The sequence below is a fragment of the Alexandromys fortis genome, unplaced genomic scaffold, assembly GCF_014885135.2.
Source record: "Alexandromys fortis isolate MF-2015 unplaced genomic scaffold, M_Fortis_MF-2015_v1.1 scaffold_18, whole genome shotgun sequence".
Lineage (NCBI taxonomy): Eukaryota > Metazoa > Chordata > Mammalia > Rodentia > Cricetidae > Alexandromys > Alexandromys fortis.
In genome coordinates, this window is record NW_026067897.1 from 7,131,819 (window position 1) to 7,151,664 (window position 19,846).

General features: G+C 44.1%; 1 protein-coding gene across 7 annotated transcripts in view; it reads right to left on the reverse strand.

Moving 5' to 3' along the window:
• Chd7 (chromodomain helicase DNA binding protein 7) overlaps nt 1-19,846 on the reverse strand; it is a 175,355-nt gene that overhangs the window by 27,403 nt on the left and 128,106 nt on the right. For all 7 annotated transcript variants that reach the window (XM_050165210.1, XM_050165219.1, XM_050165184.1 and 4 more), the window contains 8 exons: nt 16,571-16,685; nt 13,452-13,535; nt 11,963-12,100; nt 11,745-11,866; nt 11,195-11,438; nt 9,993-10,169; nt 6,309-6,452; nt 4,904-5,159 (listed from right to left, as the gene is read on the reverse strand). In XM_050165210.1, the coding sequence (XP_050021167.1) occupies nt 4,904-5,159; nt 6,309-6,452; nt 9,993-10,169; nt 11,195-11,438; nt 11,745-11,866; nt 11,963-12,100; nt 13,452-13,535; nt 16,571-16,685 (1,280 nt within the window). The remainder of the gene's footprint in view (nt 1-4,903; nt 5,160-6,308; nt 6,453-9,992; nt 10,170-11,194; nt 11,439-11,744; nt 11,867-11,962; nt 12,101-13,451; nt 13,536-16,570; nt 16,686-19,846) is intronic.

The following is a 19,846-nucleotide window of genomic DNA, read 5'->3' on the forward strand; positions in this document are numbered from 1 at the left end:
AGAGATCCACATTTTTCAACAACCAAATGTTTGCCGTCTATGTTAAAAACAATACAGAACAAAACAAACAACAAAAGCACGCCCAAATTTCAACAATGGACTGTTAGGCCAGAAATGGTAGAAGCAAGCCACGGGCTGGAAACCTACAAGAAACCAACTTAGCACCTGAACTGTCCAGAAAGGTGCTGTTTACTAAACAAAACGCAAACAGCGATTCTACCTGAGTTACCCAAACCCCGTGAAGCTAAAACCAGAACCAACTCCAAGGCTTCCCTGCCTAACTTCCTTCTCTCCCATGTTTGCTATTGTGCAGAACTTGTGCATACTAGAGGAGCCTCACTTGAAGGGCTGGTTCCCAGTGAGGAAGGCTCGCCGCTACCTCCTCCACCGCCTCCATCTCATGGTGTGGCTTCAGGAAGCAGCAGCTGACACTTCTTTGGCTGTTCAGGTAATTTGGCTGGAGTTAAGCAGAGGTGATCTGGCCTCCTCCTAGGCCTCCTGGGCTCCCAGGCACATCGGATCTTCAGAAAGAACACCAGCTTCTACAACATAAAGGGGTCACTTCTACCACTATGCTGTGCCAGGAACTTAGCCCTTTTTACCACTGGGAGATGGGGATACAAACGCCTCCCAAAGGCTTCTGAAGGTTGGGGCAGACAGGCCACTGCAGTCAGTCAGGTGGCAGGCATCCCACAAGTAACAGAAAGCAAACCCTGCACAGTCCCGTTTCCAGGAAAGGTGGTTGGTGAGTTTGCCCTTAGGAGGTCATATGCAGAACACTGTGTGACTTAAGAATCATCAAGGGTAGATTAAAGCCACTTGACGTTTGGTCCAAGTGCCAGGCCTTCCCGGGAGCACCTGACCTTTGCACAAAGACAGACTGGTAGAAAATGCCAACTCTCTGGAACAAGCTAACCCTTACTCCCCCCCCCCTGCCCCCTGCACACGAACAAAAAGCTGAGATTCAGATTTTTTATTCTGTAAGTGTGGAAGCAACCCAAGGAAAGACAAAGAACAAAATGTCGCATCTCTGATTGAAGGGACAGTGTCTCCTAAGCCTGAGATCTGTAAACCCAGGTTCTGGATTAGGAAAGCTCTTGTGAGCAGCACAGAAAGTAAATATCATATTAGATCTTTTAGAAAGCTTGCTTTTGTACTTTTTGTGTAATGCATTATAAGATACCTACAATTTAGAAATGAATTTTTTACTTTTAAGATGTTTGGGTGTTCTCTGTCCATGAGGTGTGCAATCCAATCCAAATGAAATGTAATGAACTTTAAAATAAGTTAATGATCAAGAAATAGTTTTCAAAAATGAGATTTTTACTTTTGAGACAGCAAATGTAACACCTGGAATTATTTTAGTAAAAAATTGAAATATAAATAATTCGAACAGAGAAATCTGAACTCACTCTAAAATTTTAAATTCAGTAAGAACAAGCAAAATAACACCTGCCTTTTCAATGAATTTATCGTAAAATGTGAATGTGCATGCATGCGGGCATGTAAGGGAAGGGGCATCAGACCCCTTCAGAGACGGAGCTAAAAGCAGTTGTGAGCTGCCTCCTGCCATGTGAGCGCTGGTAATTAAACTCAGGTCTCGCTCATAAGTAAGATGCGCTTTAGTAGCTAAGCATCTCTGCATAAGCACCAAGCATCTCTGTACAACAACAGAGCCTTTCTCCAGCCCCCCCATGACTTCTTATTTTATAAGAACAGTTAAAAAAAAAAGAAATAATAAATTTTTTTCTTTTGTGTGTGTGTGGGGGGCCAGGGGGGTGAGACAGTGTTTCTCTGTGTAACAGAGCCCTGGCTGTCCTAGAACTGGAATTCAATTTGCAGACCAGGCTGGCCCTAGACAGAGTCTCTGCCTCCCGAGTGCTGGGATTAAAGACATGTACCACCATGCCAGGCCCCTTTACAATTCTTTTAGTGTCGTATTTAGTATGGCATGTGCAAAGAGAGGAAGAAGAGGGTAGCAATCTCTGCCCTATGTATTACAGTCAATTTTTTAAAGTTTGCAATTAAAGGTTTCTTAAGATGTCAGATCTGGAAACACTAACTGAATATGGGTTGTGATGACCCAGACTACTTCGTTAGCACTGCCCTAATTAAAGCATGGCTGACACTGTATTCATCAGTATGTGCACAGCAAAGGCAACTTGAAATAAGAGTGGAGCTGTCTTTGCTTTTCATGGTTTTGTTTGTTTGTTTTGTGACAGGGTTTCTCTGTGTAGCTTTGGAGCCTGTTCTAAACTCACTCTCTGTAGACCAGGCTGGCCTCGAACTCACAGAGATCCACCTGCCTCTGCCTCCCAAGTGCTGGGATTAAAGGCGTGCACCACCACCGTGTGGAGTTTTCTTACTCCACAGAGAGCTGCTATTGGGGCAGTGGCTGTAATGTCATCTATGTATACTAGCCTTTAGCATGGAGAAAAACATCTAGTTCTTCCAGCTCTCGAGGACTTGGGACATGCTTCTGTTCCTCTTGTTCTCACGCCGGGAAATCAGAGTCTAGTCGAACAATGCTTAGGTCAGTACGAACAGCTCTGCTGAGGCGGCCAGACTCCTCTGTCACGACTAGTTCATAACAATTTGATATGTACAATTAAAACTTCCTTATGAAAGTTAAGTGCATATAGCAATGGTTCCATGCGGAGTGACACCTTCAGATACTGGATGAGAATGTACCGTTGGTCCTTGGACAGTCTCTGTGAGACAATGTCTCCTTTCCTAAGTTCTCCTGCAGCTCAGAGCCTAGCGTGTGTAGCTGCATTTTTAAAAACCATACTTTGCCCAAAACAAAACAAAACAGAGGCATAAGGACCCCTGCTTAACAGATGCTTTGCTACTTACTCTAAGGACAGAAACGCTCACGTCAAGGTAGGACAATCAGGATAAACACCTCCAGGAGTCCTAAAAGGCTCCGGAAAAAGAGCTATACAGGAGACCCTAGAGAAGAATCAGCCATGGAAAAGACCCACCAGCCATGTTTTGTGGGGAAAACCTCGTCAATGTTCGATGCATACATTTATTCTGAGTGAGCACAGAAGACACAGAGGCGCCAGGGTGGCCATCATCTCATCATGGCGCTGACAACTAGGATACAGGCCCCACCAAACACCAGGAGTCCTCTGGGGAGTATTTTTTCTCCCCTTTCCCGAGTTATTGTCTGTTTTCTTCCTATAGGCTATGAATGAAAAAGTGTGTGCACACACCCAGGTGTGTCCTCCACGCACGCCAGTAACTTCACTAAGTCACAGCTCACCGACTGGGTGATACCATAAAGGCTTACAAACGCATAATGGCATGATTAGGGGGCTTGCAGCGATCACACACGACACTCTTCAGAAAACAAAACCAAAGCCACTACCATCAAAAGCAGTTCACAGACCTCGTGCAGAGCAAGTGGCCTCGGGCTCTGTGCTCTGAGGCTATCGCAGGCAGACACCACTTTCTATACTAACAAGGGTATGCAAGGAGCTCAACAGGTGTACGCTGCCCCGTGAGACGGGAAAGGTGAGGAACTTTAGGTCAGCTGACCTTGACTCTCACAAATCAGACTGATGAGGCTTTGTCCTCCCTAACTGCACTGATAGCCTATTATAAACACCCACAAGAACCCCGAGCTACCTGCCAGCACAGCATAAACTGCCCAGATCACAGCCACAGAGCCCCCAGCTCGTCTGTTTGCTTGTCTGTATGTCCTTCCATCTTTTTTATATTGCTTGTAATCAGTATCTCTATTGTTTTCACTTTTGAGGCAGGCTCTCATGAACAAGACCCTCACCCCTTTGCCCTCCCCATGCCTCAAGTTTGCTACATAGCTGACAAGAACCCTGAACCTCGGGTTCTGCTGCCTGTACTTCCTCAGTGCTGGGATTATAAGCATGGGATACCACACCTGGCTTTATGCCGTGCGCTGGGATGGAACGGTAAGATGAGACACATCCTCAGCCCCACAGACATTTCTAGTCAGGGCTCAGTTCCAACACTAGCCATGGCTTCCCTCCGCCTACAGTCTTGGGTGAAAGTAACATGTGACCCCATCTGATGGCATCATAGCGGGGTCCAGTGTGTCTGGCACAGTCCTGGGTCTCACACATTGCTGTACTTTGGATGAAATCCCGTCTGTTCTTTCTTTGTCTGCATTAGGACTTCAGCCTTAGCACCCCTTTCTTTTCCTAGTCCCGCCTTACAAAATCCTTGTCTCATGCATCATCTTTCTCTGAGATTTCCATCTCAGTTCTTCTACATCCTGACAGGTCCATCTAAGTCCATACTGGCTGTGCTCATAAAGGCATGGGACACGCATCTCCTTAACCATTTTTGGGAGCATTTATGAGTATCTAACCCATGGAAGCCCCATGTCACTATGGAGTAGAAAATGAAGTCTCCGTAGGTAACGGGGACAACATAACGGACAAGACTCTAAGATTCCTTCCTGTTTTTCAGGAGACGCATGCTGGAAGTCTCCAGACTGCAAGGGATAGAAGGCCACTTTTCTACCCGATGCCTGAGTAGCTAGTGTTGCTGCCCACATGGGGATGCTCTTTAGTACTTGGGAACCAAACACCCACCTCCTTTCTAAAGACCTCACAGGGTTCCCCTGTCTTTAGCAGCCCGCCCCTCCTAATATCATCCATCCCTGGCAAACGCCTGCTTTCAGTAGGAGGCAAGATGGCATGGCATTTCCGGGTTCACGGGAGCACCGGCCACTAACCTCAGCAACGACAAAGGAGGGCCCCCAGGCCACCCCCCATGAGCAGATAGGACGGTGACTCGCGCACACCATGAGCACCTCAGCGTAAGGGCAGAGGGGAGCTTCTGAAGCTGGTACCAACCTCCCATCTAACAAGCTCCAGGAGGGCGGGCGGGAGGGCGGTCGGGCGGGCGGGCTTACCATTGATTAGATAGGGGTGATTGCAGCACTTTCTCAGTTCCATCATAGTGTTTAAAAGGTTAGGTACGTTAGCTTGTCCACCACCTTTGGAAAGAAATGTAAAATTCTTCTCAAGGATGGCTCGGTAATATTTCTTCTGAATGTTTGTTAGCTCAACTTCAATAATAGTTTCTTCTTTGGGGGCCAAGTTCTTTTCTACATCCTCTTTGAGACGTCTCAACATCATTGGCTTTAGAATAGCCTGTAGTTTTTGCACCTAAAAAAGGACCTCAGGTCAATACTGGCATCTCCATTTGTTTGGGTGTTAAAACATTCTGGCATATTAAAATAGGGAAGGCTGTCTTATTGATTTAACATCCACTTTCAGTTTTCAAAGCCTAGGAGGTATGTGAGGCGCTAACCTCTGTGCTGTCCTAAGAGAAACAGAGAAGGCTGGGTGGCTTATGTCAAAGAGAAAACTTCACCTATCCAGAATTCCTGACTAGCTGGAAGGGCTTGAACACCTCAGAGCTGGTGTTGGGGGGAAGGGTGTTTAGTTTTCCCTTTTGTCTAAACCATGGAGATGAACAAGAAGAGGACAGGAGCAACGTCAGAGGTTTCTGTGTTTCTCTTCCGTTGTGGAAGGAGACACAGATGAGAGTAAGGGAGCTGGGAGATATTACTCTGCGTAAGTGGCCACACCAAGGAGGGATGTCACCCTCTGGCTCTTTTTTCAGCAACTGGCACAGCACTGTGACCTTAGAGGAGAAACAGAACAGAGCACCCTATGAACGGAATCAGAAGGTTTGAGCCTCTAAGCTGGAAAGGGGGCAAATAAGCCGAAGAGTTCAAGCTTATAAATGAATTTATTTCAAAATTAGTGAGGTGCAGGTCTTTGCTGGCTCACTGACAGGAAGCTCCCCATGAACCAACACACGCACACCTCATGCAGTGCCTACGGCAACCAAGTACTTCTCACACACAAGCCCTCTAGCTTCTCCCAGAAATCCAGATGGCCAGTTGTACCTCCAAGGAAAATAAATAGGCTTGAAGCAGTACAGTTCAGAAATGAGAGTGAGGACCCAAAGCTCCAGTGGACAAGTGATCATATAAAACCCCTGCGACTTCTGACCAGTACACCCTGCAGAGGCGCTAACCCAGGGGCACAAAACTCTGTGAAGGTTGGGTCTGTAAAAGAACCTGCCTATAAAAACACAACGGGTTTTCGTGGGAGCTGAGGGACAAACAAGATCACCTTAGTAATGATGACCTGAAGTCCTAGAGAAGGGGACACAAAGCTGTTCGCCAGGGAGGCAAGCACTGTGGCCTAATCCTTACATCTTAGAGTTGCAAAAGCCAACGCTTTGCCATTTGCACGAGTTCATCTTCGGTGTTGTGACCAAAGGCAAAGTGGAGGGGCAAGTACCTGTTCTTCTGTTTTCAGATCACCAAATTCTTGCATGAAGGTTGTTTCTGAAGGGAAGCGACTTGGCTCCAAGAAATGGAGCAGGCTGAAGAGCTCTTCCACGGTGTTCTGCAGCGGGGTCCCCGTCAGCAGCACTTTGTGTTCCTAAAAGAATGTGAGAGGAACAGCTTGCCCAACTGGGGCAGAACAATTTCCTAAAGCCAACACTTTTCTCTCCGCACCTATACTCCCCTACTTCTGCTCCCAGTGGCAATCAGCATCCGCCGTACACACGTACACAAGATGTAGAGCTCATAACAGAGAGACAGAGAGATGCAGGCACGTGTAGCTCCCGCTCCAGGTAAACGCCACACAGTGCAAACTCTGCGGACTCCTCCCACGTGCCCGGACACTCTCCTTCTTCTGAGTTTCCTAGGCTGATAGTTAAGGATGACCGTTTTCTAAGTCCCTCAGTCTCAGTGGCTTGCTTTCTCCACTGTAGTTCAATTTTCCCTAAAGTCCCTAGACGCAGTCACTCGCTCCTTTCTGTTCTCTCCATCAGCAGGACGTTTACCTTTCCATCTGCTTCCTGCAATGACTCACGGTAGAGACTCAAGAAGCGCTTCAAGTGCAACAGCGCATGAAAACTGAGTTTGTTCTGCGAAAATTTCCAACTAGCAGAGAGGTCGGCTTAGTTTTAAATACCAAAATCATTAAAAGTCTTTCTTTAGCTAGTCTTCCAGCTTGTGAGCCTCTCTCCAGCTCTTAATACAGCTATGCCTTCTCTATGTCTACATAGGTAACAGAGATGCCTTTTAGACTGGTCACATGCTGGCCTTGAACTTAGCACCCTCCTGCATCTACCTTTCAGGTGCTAAGATGACAGGCACATATCACCGCACCAGGTTTTTTTTTTTTTGTTGTTGTTGTTGTTGTTTTTTGAGATGGATAGATCACCATCGTCATTAGGCTCATAAAGTGTGAGCAGTTTGCAAATGAACGGAAGGTCTTCTGACTGGTGGATATCAAGGGCCAGGATCACTGATTTGCCAAAGTCTGGGTGACTTTCTCTGAGAATGATTTTAAGTGCAGTCACAGAGTGAGGAGAGATCACTGTGGTGGAGGAAAGGTACTGACTGTCGTGAAGCTCTCCCATACCTTTTCTTACTATCCTAAGCTCTGTTAACGGCTTTTAAGTACACTTATGTCAAAGTAAACTTATTTGGGAAAAGGGAGCCCCATCTTGGGGTACTGGACATCATCACCTCCAACCTCAATGGAGAGATAGAGATGCTTCTGCCTTGAAAACACGATCGCTCTCTTTGGCATGGGTGGAGGATGTGTGCTTAATTTCATTTTAGCAACACTGGGTGTGTGTGGAGCCTCCTGCCAATGAATGAGGAGACAACAGACTCAATGAAGACCTGCAACAACCTCATGGCAGCTGCCTTGTTGAAGGCATTCCTTCCAGAGTTCCTATGGAGGACCATGGTGACCATTGATACTCCACCATATCTCCATTTCCTTTGCCGTGGAGTAGAAGATACCCAGAAATCCTCTTTGACTTGGAGATCATCTTCAAAAAGTGCATGCTCATCCCAACTCAGTCTAAGCCGGCAACAGTGCTCCCTAAGGGGTACGCACAGGGCTCCTTCTCGCTGTTTGACAATGGTAAGCATATAGGCTAACATGACTTTGAAGGTGGGATTTAAGCACAAGCAATCAGCTATTCTGAATTACATAAATAAAATGACATTTTGAATTTGAACAACAATAACAAATTCTACCTTAAAAAGCATCTCTTCTGAGATAAGTCTTTGGAGGTTTCCAGAGCGTTAGCCAAAATGTGTCACAGGCACAGTGGCCATGGCAGTCAGAACCTAGGATTGGTCTCCCACAGCAAGGGACAGCCTCAGCCTCCCCTGGCTAACTCAGTGAGGAAAATATTATTATTATCCTACGTGATATCATGCATAAAAGATAAATAAATATTTGGATGTGTAACAGAAAAGTTATTTCTATTCCAGATTTTAATCCATTAATAAAATGCTAGTTTCCAAAACATCTCAAAGCAAGTGAATTTTTTGATGTTGATTGGGGTAAATTAATTTTTCTCAGTAACAAAGGGGTGTTTTACAATGAGACTCTACTATTTTGAGACATGGGAACTAACAATAAAATACAACTTAAGACAAACTCAGTCACATGACTTTAAGCCTTCCGAAAGGGACCATGAGACTGTCTCTTAGTGAATTGCCATGAAGGCACATTCTTGCTCGGAAGATAAGTTAGACAGGTCGTGAACATGTATGTTTACCTACAAAGAAAGAATTACTGCGCCACACTGCCCAAGTGTCGCCTGGAGAAACCAAAGACAGCTAGGAGCTGTTCCTTCTATCAAATACCACGTCAAGACTTTTCTCTGTTTCTAAATGTTCATGCAGCTTTGTGGACTGGCTACCAAAATTGGTGAAGTGCTTTACAAAAGACGTAGGACAATGTTAATAAGTTCTTTACTTGACAGGAAAATGGGTAATGCTACCCTGTATAGAAAAAAAAAATCGGTCAAACTTCTTTCTTTAAGCAAAATTAATTTCACCTGTTTGTGATTAAAGAAGGGCTTGTTAGTCCCTTGCAAAGTTCTGACAGAAGGCTCTGGGGTTCTTTTCAGTAGTTATTTTCAGTAAATGTGAACAGCCTCAAACATGCAGAAAGTCCCCTCCACTCTCAATATTGAGAGACCTACAGAAGTTATTTAGTTTCTTGAAATTCGTCAAATCTGCCAACACAATTAAAAAAAAAAAAAGAACAACTTTCTTTCCTTTACAGCTGTACATTAGAAATGAGGGGCAGGGCTAGTGAGATGGCTGATCAAGTAAAGGCACTTGCTGCCAAACTGACAACCCGAGTTCCTGTGCCAGAACCCCCGTGGTGCAGAGAACCAATGAAGCTCGCCTCACACTTCCATGGTGCACTATGGTGTGTGTGTGTGTGTGTGTGTGTGTGTGTGTGTGTGTGTGTGTACACTCAACACACGAGTTAAACAAATGTATGGGAGGGGTAGAGAGAGGGACACGCATGGTCAGGCTGTGCTGCCAACTCTAGATTAAGAAGGAACCGAAGAGCAACTCAAGCAGCAACTGCTGGCACAGGATTGCACACACAGCAGCAGGCACAACCAGGAACCAGATGCTGCTATTCTGACAATATACCTGTGGCAATTATTCCTAGAGGAAAGAAAAGTCTTAGCACACCAAAGGAGGAACACATGGCTATTTCTTTGGAGACTGGAAGATCACAAGGTTAAAAAAAACTCAGAATCAATGTAAGGTCTTCAATATCTCAAGCCTTTCAGCATCTATACAAACTGAAGGGATGGCCCAGCCAACCAACTCACTGTGTACATACAAAACTGGCCCCAGTGGGGCAAAACCACGTGCTTGGGAACACAGTTGGACTGTCAGTCACCACAGTGGCAACGTTTGGCTCAAAAGGTAATGGCATGGCAGATACTTGGTGAAAATATCATGACTCTACTCTGCTGTGATACCAGCAAAGCGGTAAGGAGGAGCAGGGGACAGCAGTATGGCTGCTTAGTAGCTAAGTAGCTTAGCTTAGGAAACCGACAGGCTCGGCATGCACCCTTCACAGGCAACACAAGACTCAAGCTCCGGTGCAGAGACCGCGCCATCGATGGTCACTAACCAAGTCCATCATCTTCAGTCCTTCCAGCAGCTTGCAGTTCCTGTTCTTCAGCCTGTGGGCTTCGTCGATGACCACACAGCGCCAGGGGATACTGCGCAGCTCAGGACAGTCCGTCAGGATCATCTCGAAAGTAGTGATGATGGCATGAAACTTATAGGACCCCTTTATCACTCGACCCTACAGGAACAAGTCAGAATGATCACACGGGAGAGACTACGTTGGTGCAGTGGACGATGAGGATAACTAGGCCGCTAAGATCTACGTACTGAACCCCTGGAGACCTCTTATTTTACAACTTGCCATAGAAATCACATGGAATGAAGTGCCGTTAAGAGCATGCGGTCTCGTCACAGCCCGCGGAACCCAAGAGGTGCAAGGCCAAGGGAACTGAGTGCCAAGGGAACTTGAATTTGTTTAGAAGTTTCTCGAGCTTCTTTCTAAACTTGTTTTTTTATCAATATTTCTTGTAAGATGCCAAAACAGTTGAAATTTAAAAAATTCAAAAATCCCAAGAAGATGGTCCTTGGAATTTTTTAAATCTAAAGACAAATACGGGTTTCAATATTTTTCTCCTTTAACTGTAGGCTACACTTTTTTATTTAAAGAGTACGTGTGTATAAAAACCACCTTATTTCTAACTACAGGACACCCTCTATTGCTTAAAGCTTACACACGTGCTAGCATGCACCATCCCCTATCATGGCATGCATAATGCGTCATTGCCAGTATCAGGCAATTACAAGCAGGTAGCTACGACAAGACAAAATTAAAGCAATTCTCACGCGCGCCAAAGCATTAAAGTCTTCGTCTTTGATGTACTTGAATTTTTAAAATACTTAAATATTTTTTCACTTCTGGTCACAGTTCAAAATGTTCTCTCTGATCACAATTTGCTATCATCTTCTGTTTGGTATCGTCTTAGGCATATAAAATAAACTAAGCGAACTAATATATTATGGAGTTTTGTGGCCACCAAATATTAAAGTTATTCTTTCTAATTAAATAATCAGAATGACAAACGCTAGAAATAGAAAAAGCACATATAAAATATAAAAATATTCACGGATGTAGAAAGATGACAGAAACGTGTAACGGACAAGCAATCTCAAGCAAGTCCCTCAAGTGAGCAAATTGAGGCATCACCATGCCCCAGAGATTTGGGTCTTCAGCATGCACAGGGGTCACACCCCAACAAGTCTTACCTGGGGATCTTTGAAGTACATTTCATACAACTGAATGGTCCGACGACTAGCTTGGCTCCCATGATACACAACCACGTTTAGCTCCGTCCAGGTTCGGAATTCCCTTTCCCAGTTGGGGATCGTGGACAATGGGGCGATTACTAAAAAAGGGCCATGGATTCCTTTCAAATATATCTCATAGAGAAATGTAATGGACTGGATAGTCTTTCCCAAACCCATTTCATCTGCTAAAATGCAGTTTCGCCTTTAAGGGGGAAAAAAGACAGAAAAGCTTAGTGAGTATTAGCTATTCTGTAACTATTTTCTTAGTTCAACAAAATACAGGTCAAAGGGAATCGCTAAGAAACAAATATTATTTCTACATAGCTCTGTCAATTTCTCTATTAATTTTGTCAGTGGATAAATTAAGTGCATCCCAACAGTTGGATTTTAAAAATGTATTACAGCATTAACTATTACTTAAAGTTTGCTAAAAAATTATTATTTCTAATACTGCAAGGACAAGAGCTACAGCATTTGTTAAAAGTAAAGAGGAACATGTTTTACGCACATGTTGTACCAATTGAAAAGTAGCCAGTTCACTCCCTCCAACTGGTATTCCCTGAGTTTGTTATTGTTTCTATACTCCCTGGAACTCTCCGACTTCTTCCAATCATCAGCAGGAGGTCGCTCCTGTTCCAAAGACAGGAAATCCCATTAATGGTTTCTCCAAGACTGCACACGGACGCTCCTTCCAAACCGAACCCTTCACCACGGGCCGGTCCTCACCACACGCTCTGTTTCCGGCTCCCTGGACATGAGCTGCTCGAACTCTTCGATCTTCGCTTGATCGATGTCCTGCCTCAGCTCCCATGTGCTGTCTTCGTAAGGGAGCGAGCACCACTTCACCAGATAGTGGGTCACAGGCTGGGACGGGTTCAAAGAGATTGGGTAAAGTCACTTGACCAAATATCATAGAGTAAGGAGAAACATGTGCTCTGCCTATCAGTGCAATCCCCGGCAGGCATCAGTAAGACTGAACTGCCCGCACCTGAAAACTATAACCATTGAAAGCTGTCTCCAGTGTACAATGAAAACCGTGTTACTGGATGTTAACCAAAAAAAAAAAAAAAAAAAAAAAAAAAAAAATTAAGTTTATATCTGAATCGTTGGCTTATGAACAAAACATCAAGGAGTAGCTAATGAACAGCAAGAAGGCAAATCAAAGGCTCATTTTTATCTGTCAATCATTCATCAAGTATACTTGAACTTACACAGTAAACCATCTTAGCGCCTTTTTAAATATAATTGAATAGTTGCCTGAAGAGTGAAAAACAGACAAATGTATGAGACAAATCTACCTTTTCCTTAGGGGGAAAAATGACTGTTTGCATTCAGCTACATTCAGATAGTGAACTTGCGTTCTGGAAGAATGAAGAAGGGCAAAATGTTTTGGGTGTCCTGTGCCAGCAGGAATTCTTTGTCCCCTTTAGAAACACGCCAGTCTGCTGATCTTCAGCTGAAGATCAAGGTACACTGACATGTCAAAAATATTTCCTGACAACGCAAATCTGCTCTGGGACAGTAAGGCAACCAAGGTAAAAACCAAGATGGCATCATGGTCTCTGAAACACTGCAAGTTTCATTACACAAAGTTTGGAGGACGGAGCGTTCCGTGGAGGCTCCCCAGAGCTCAGCACTAACGTCGGAAGCTCGGTTCCGTGGAGGGGCCAGGAGCACCCGAACTCATGGCAGGGAGGCACACAGTGACTGACTGAGACACAGTTACCAGACTTTTCCTAATCCTCACTTCCCTATTGGGTTCCTTCAATCTCAGCATGTTATACACACAAGAGAGCCGTGTCTGGGGTCCATGATCCTCAGAGCACCCCATTAAATGAAGTCCATCAGCTTTACCAAGCACATCCGATGCCAACTACCATTAAACTCCGTTCTGCTACAGGTGTGCTGCCAATTTCACAAGGAAATGTTGTGTTACATGATACACATGTGCAAAATGTGTTGAGGTCCTTATTGATCAGCATAGAATTGTGAAACTTTTAACACAGCTCAGACTGAAAATATTAAGCGTGAAACTCTTCATTCTAAACCCAAAATATTTAGCGCTATTAAGTCACAAATCTAACAACAAATCAGGTAAACGTAGACCAAGCGTGTGGCGATGGGATGTTCTGACCAGGCCCAGGCCTTGATTCTGTCTCTCCTGTCAACAGTGAGCTACCTGAATCCCCCCTGTGTGACGAAGAGGATGTGTTACCTCGCCCCGGTCATCTGTGCTACGTGCAAAGTCCATTATCCGGTCAACTTCCACATAGTCTGGATTGAAAAGATCATCCTCAATCTGTTCCAAAGGAAGAAAAGAGGTTAAAATGCTCATTCATTTCTTCAGAGAAACACTATTTCACTTTTCACTAGGCAATAACAGTTTGGGTCGCAGCAACACAAACTTTGTATTTGACATACTCTATTATATTAACTGAAATGCTACAATTTAACAAAATCACTCCCCGTGAGGAAATCAAACTTCTCAGACTTTGTGAGCTGGGTATTTTAATTACCGTGCGAAAACCCTTTACTATGAGGGAATGTTTAAGAATATTTCAAATGAAGTGTGAAATTACAATTCACTAATGAGCAATCCAAAAGGCTTATGGCGTGCAATACATTTAGCATTCTTGAAAGTACAGTCGGCAGCGAAGAATCAGAGCCACACACAGGACATGGGCATGCATCTCAGAAGCCCTGCTTCTTCTGACGCTGTGAGCCGCCATATACGGGAGGGATGCGCATGGGCTATGAACCTGAAACCCGCTCAGTCTCCCATCCGGAAACCTCTGCAGCCGAGAGCAGGCCTTCCCTTAGAATAACAGTCTTCCAACTGATCTTAAACATTCCAGGGATTTATTTGTACTGAACACTGAGTGTTTGGGTGAACAAATTCAAAGAAATGAAGCCTAAGTAGAAATACTTAACTGATACTCTAACAACATTTACAAAAGCAAAGTAACATGGCTTGCTTAGAAAGAATACAAGAGTATAGTATAGTATAGTATAGTATAGTATTATATAGTATAGTATAGTATAGTATAGTATAGTATAGTATAGTATAGTATAGTATAGTCATATGAAAGAAGGGCCGGTGGCTCCCACGAAGTTACAGGCCATGTCACACTTTAAAGAAGCCCATGTCTGTTAAATTTCTGGTCTGAGTCAGAAACAAAAGCCACATCGTTATATGTTGCTGCAGATTAGCCTGGTAACAGTTTTTAATCTAACAAGCAAAGGGCAATTTAGGAGTCAGTTAGGTCTTATTCTCAATGCCTTGAAAAGTGAGCTGTCAGTCACATCCTATGTTCAAGGAAGACACACACCCTGGGCTATTTGTACCCACTTAAAATGTCCAACTTGGGTGCTTCGATTATGAATTATGAAACAAACAGCACAGAGGCAAAACCACACTTCTGCTGCTGTGGGCTTTCTAACAGAGGTGAGCGGTGAGGAGAGAGTGCACTACAGTGGCCACTCCACCTAAAGGGTTAATACAAGGATGCTTTTAGCTCTGCCAAAGCTCAGTTTTCAGTCCCCTACATCCCTTCCCGCTGGGGGAGCACGCTGGCATCATGTGTATGGTGGACTTCCTGGCCTGAATAGATTGTACATGCAGCAGAGTCAGGAAACCCAAGTGTCAGCATAGAACGCGAGAGCAGCTATAGCCAGAGATGCTACAGGAACAGAGTCCAGGGACGTGCAAAGCCATGGTCACCGATGGTCTGCGTGTGTGTAGAAGGGAGGGACGTGTGAAGCCATGATCACCGATGGTCTGTGTGTGTGTGGATAAAGGATGGACAGAGTCATATCCTTTCTTGCTAACTCTCATTCAGGATAGAACTGAAATTTCTAGTTGCCATTTCACCAGGAAGGCAACACTTCTCATCCTGGGTTCCTGGGTGTGAGCGACTTACACAGACAAATTCAGACAAATGGGGTGGACATTAGGGCCAGGCACAATTCCCTGAAGGGTGTATAACTACAGGAACCAGAATCCAAATGGATAATAAAACAGACCATGACTTAAGGATGGGAAAGAGATCCCACTGTGTCTTCCCCTTTGCCCTCCTATGGAGCCTCAGATAAGATCAACAGGACATATGGTCCCTCCTCTCTAGGGATGCTGCTCACCCAGCACCTGGAAATTTTAACTTTGCTTTCATTAAAAAGGACGCAAGAAATCCACAGCTCTGTGTTTGACAGACCACTCTTTCAAAGAAAGAACTGTCCTAATAATCTCCAAGGAGAGAGAACGGAGTCACACCCAGTACCCGAGCCTCTCGGTGTTGAGCACTCGTTGCTACTGAGTCTGCAGAGCAAAAGGGTGAGGCCAGAGGGCAGAGCAAGGCACCTCAGACTCCCTGCCCTCCTGCAGGTGTCCTGGAGACAGGTTCCGGAAAAGCGTACTCAGTCCCTGGGGCTCCTGTGAGGATCCTGGCATCCCAATACTAGGGCTCTTCTTTCTGACCTCCCTCAGCCCCACAAAGGAGTAAACATGAAGGCAGCTGTCCAGCAGCCAGCGTTTTACAATCTTCATGTTCTTAGCAGTTTATAGCCAGTTAAGTCTTAGTGATTTACATTTTGCTTTTGGCCCCTGTCAGTGTGGGGGGATTGAACCCAGAGTCTCACACAGGCAAGCAAGTGTTCTACTACTACACGCCTGGCCCTGGTTTACTCTTTCAGGAGAGCAGCTAAGGAATCATCAAGTCATCGTTTTCAAAGTTAAGAGAGTTGTTGTTTTTCCAAATCTTCTTGTCTTATAAGTGAAGGAAACTTAGTGGTCTCGAGTCCAGGATGCTCCACCCTTTAAAACCTCACTGACAGTGACAGGAGCCAGTCCTCTCCTCGTGCAGATCAGCGATCTCTGTCTATTTGTAACTGAGAGCCAGGGTAGAAGACACTGCCTCCCCTCCATGCAAGGGCACACAGCATCTGCTCAGTGCCCTCTGCGAGAGGCGCAGGCTTCAACAGCAGCCATCTGCCGCACTTACCCGGACACCCTCCGGACCTACTAAGTTCTGACCTACTCTCGGCAGACTGCCGCCTGCTCACTTTGTTCACTTCCCAGCTTCTGCTCGCTGTACAGTATTAGCCACACCGTCACTGCTATTCCCACATCTCCTGAGAACCAGAATTTTCTAGATGAAGCCCACGGGAAGAACGAGAAATTTCCTGTTTACAAATTTTAGCAATACCAGTTACCAATACGCAGGTAACAGCACCAAATGAGGAACGCCAGTCTTTGTTTATAGCTTACTGACCGAACATTCAAACTTTCGAGTATTTTAATAAAGAAAACATTTCAAAGATTGATCAGGTCGTTCATACCTCTGAAAGGAATTTGTTCTGGCCCTGTTTTGACTTAAATCGTTTTATCTTTTGCTGAATTCTCTTATCTTTCTCCAGATCTTCCACAGACGCCCACTGACAATGAAGATAAGAGCTGAAAGAATCAAACAGCATCCTTGAGACATAGCAGTGCATTTGTCTTATTTTCTTAAAAATCATCAAAAAAGATCATTCACAAAACCCCCACTTAATTAATTATTACTGATAGCGCCAAGCAACATTCTATATAGCCACCAATGTTAGAAAACAAGAGAAAATTGACAATGAATTGTACTTAAAAGCTGCTATCTGTCAAACCTTGTGCTTTACCCACTACTTATAAATTTTTTAATTAAAGTCAATCAATAAAACAAACAAACAGAAAAGAGCCTGAGAGCAAGGTGATGCCCTAAGTTAACAGATTATACACCAGTATCAAACAATTAGCACTACTCGGTGGCCTTAATTACAAAATGCTTTGAGTCTTTTATCTTTGAGAAATCAAAGGTTCTTATCAAGTCAGAAGAACTCAAATTTAAAGCCTCAGTTGCTTTGGGGATGAATAAGGGGACCAGTATGTCCTCGTTCACCCAAGGCCTAAACACAGGCCCTGATGATTGGCTGTCAGGAGCCAGAGTGCAGCTTGGCTAGGGCTCGGGCCCCTCTGACAGATAGAGCTCCTCCTCATCCCTGTGTTACTAGTGTGTGTTCTTCTAGAAGCTAGAAACCATGTCCCTCAGGATTGATTTTTCATTCAAACACACTCACCGGCAAATGGCTACCTCTTACCAGTCAGCGCCCATTTTCCAGACTCTCTTGCATGAGCACAGCTCTGTCTTTTCTTAACCTGAACATATTCTAGACACTCCCTCTCCTTCCATAGAATCAAAGGACAATCAATACATAGTTCTATTTGATATTTTCATATCATTTTGTACCTCCCTATCAGTGTCCCTAACAGTTCCCACCATCTTGTTTTTCTTCCTATCTATGACATTAAAAAGCTGGTGCTGAGCATGGAGGCCCATGCCTAAAATCCATGGCCCCTGGGAGGCAGAGGGGAGAGGAGAGCATGTTCAAGGGCAGCAGAGGGACTTAGTGAAACCCTGTCTTTAAAAAACTAAGGGCCAGGGATGTAGTCATGACCCAAGCATGTGCAAGACCCTGGAGTCCGTCCCCAGAATCATTAAGGGAGGAAGAGGGAAAGATACTTGGATCTGCCACTCTTCTAGCATCCAGATACTGCTACACAGAAATGAAACGGCAATTGCAGAATCTTCAAAATGTTTTATATTGATATTATGTCCTAACATGTCTTTTCAGATTAAATACTAAGGTTGGGTGAAAGAGGAAGATAGTTTAAACAGAAGTGTCTTACATAGATGCAAATTCATCTAAGCCCCATACTCATACTCACACACACACACAAGCACACACAGAGAAAGAGAAAATAGACCAACTGTGCAAACATCAAAATGTTAATAATTACCATGAGTAGTAAACCAACTTTCAACTTGTGCAATTTTCTAGCAAATACTAAACAATACAACTGTAATCAAAAAAACCAGCAAACAGCCTACTGTCTTCTAGCTAACTGACAGAAAAAGACACACGGCGGTTACAATTCTTGCCTTGAGAAAGGAACAGACATGTATGGAACCACCAGGTCGGCCCCAAGCTGGACACAAGCACTCGGACAGGTGGCTCTGGCCCTGCGCTGCCACCTGTGATCTGAAATTCTCAGTCAGGGACTCCACCTTCTAAACCTTGACACTGAAAACCCGTTATGGAGGATTAATCAGGAAAAGAAGAAAAGAAACCGAGTCAAAGGCTGGCTACTGTCTCTTAGTGAATCAAGGCAGCCAAGCAGAATGCTTTCTGACAGACGTTAGCACGGAAAACACGAGACAATGTTCATGGAGTCAACTGCACGAAGACTAATAAATAATCTGAAAGAAGGCTTGCAAGAACATGGCTTATGGACACTGAAAAGACTCATTTCAAGACATAATCTTTCTTTACAAAATGAGTTAAATAATATTTATAGCTAACGTTGACAAAGATGGTACAAAGGGAAAATCAATGTCTCTATTTCTATGTGTTAGTGGAGGGTTCTGGGGAAAACACTAGCAAACATTCCCATGCTACTTTAAGAAAACAGCAAGCAGATGAGCCAAAGAGAGGGCTCAGCCATCAAGAGACTCTTGCCACCAAATCTGATGACCTGAGTTCAATCCTCGGAACCCATAGGGTTGGAAGGAAAGAACTAACTCCTTCCTGCAAGCTGTCACCAGACAGACTGATACACAAAAGTGACAGTTCCCCACACCCCCAGGTGGGGAAAAGAGGAAGAAAAAACAAGAAGTAAGATTTCCTCCAGTAATATAAGGTTTGTTTAGTGTTAGGAAATGTATTTTAAAATAAACAATATTAATATACACATAAGAAAAAAAAGTCACACAATTATCCCAACTGGTGCCGAACATTGCAAATTCAACACTTACACTGGCTGTCTTAAAATCCAGGAAACTAGGAATTGATTGGTAGTTCATTAACGTAAGTAAATATGTAGGCTTTAATCATAAAGTCAGGTCTTATCAGACGAGAAGTAACAAAGACTTTTCCAAAAAGATCAGGAACAAAGAAGGCAGGGATAGCCACGATTATGCAATAGTGTATCTATCAGAAGTACACGCCAATGCCATTAAATAAGGTATTTCTATTTGCAGACTATGTGATTATGCACAAGTGTGTGTGCACGCGCGCGCACACACACACACACACCAACCCTCTAATGAATCAGTTAGAAAACTACTTCAAAGAATAAAGCAAATCAATAATGCAGAAGAAAACAAAATTTGCACGTGGAAGTTAATAAGCAGACGTCATTCACAAAAACAGCCAATGAGGAAGCATTATGATTCCAGAAAACTTCTTCCTTAACAGCAACAAAGACAAAGGGTTTGGCGGTAAACTAACACAAAATATACAAATGTGTCCTAAGAGACCCAAACATAACACTGATTTGACTGAAAGGACTCTGGGGCTTCTATACTGTGCAAAGTCAACAGCCCACATCACAAATTTATATATTGTAATATCAATGTTAATATGCGATCTCAGAGATGAACAAGAAGGAAAAAGTTATAATTTAATTAAATGACGTGTTTGTCTATCAAGTTAAGAAGGGGGTCCATTGTGTGGGGTTGGGGTTTTTTATCGTTACTGTTTTGTTGTTGCTGTTTGTCAACTTCATACAAGTTATCTGGGAAGAAG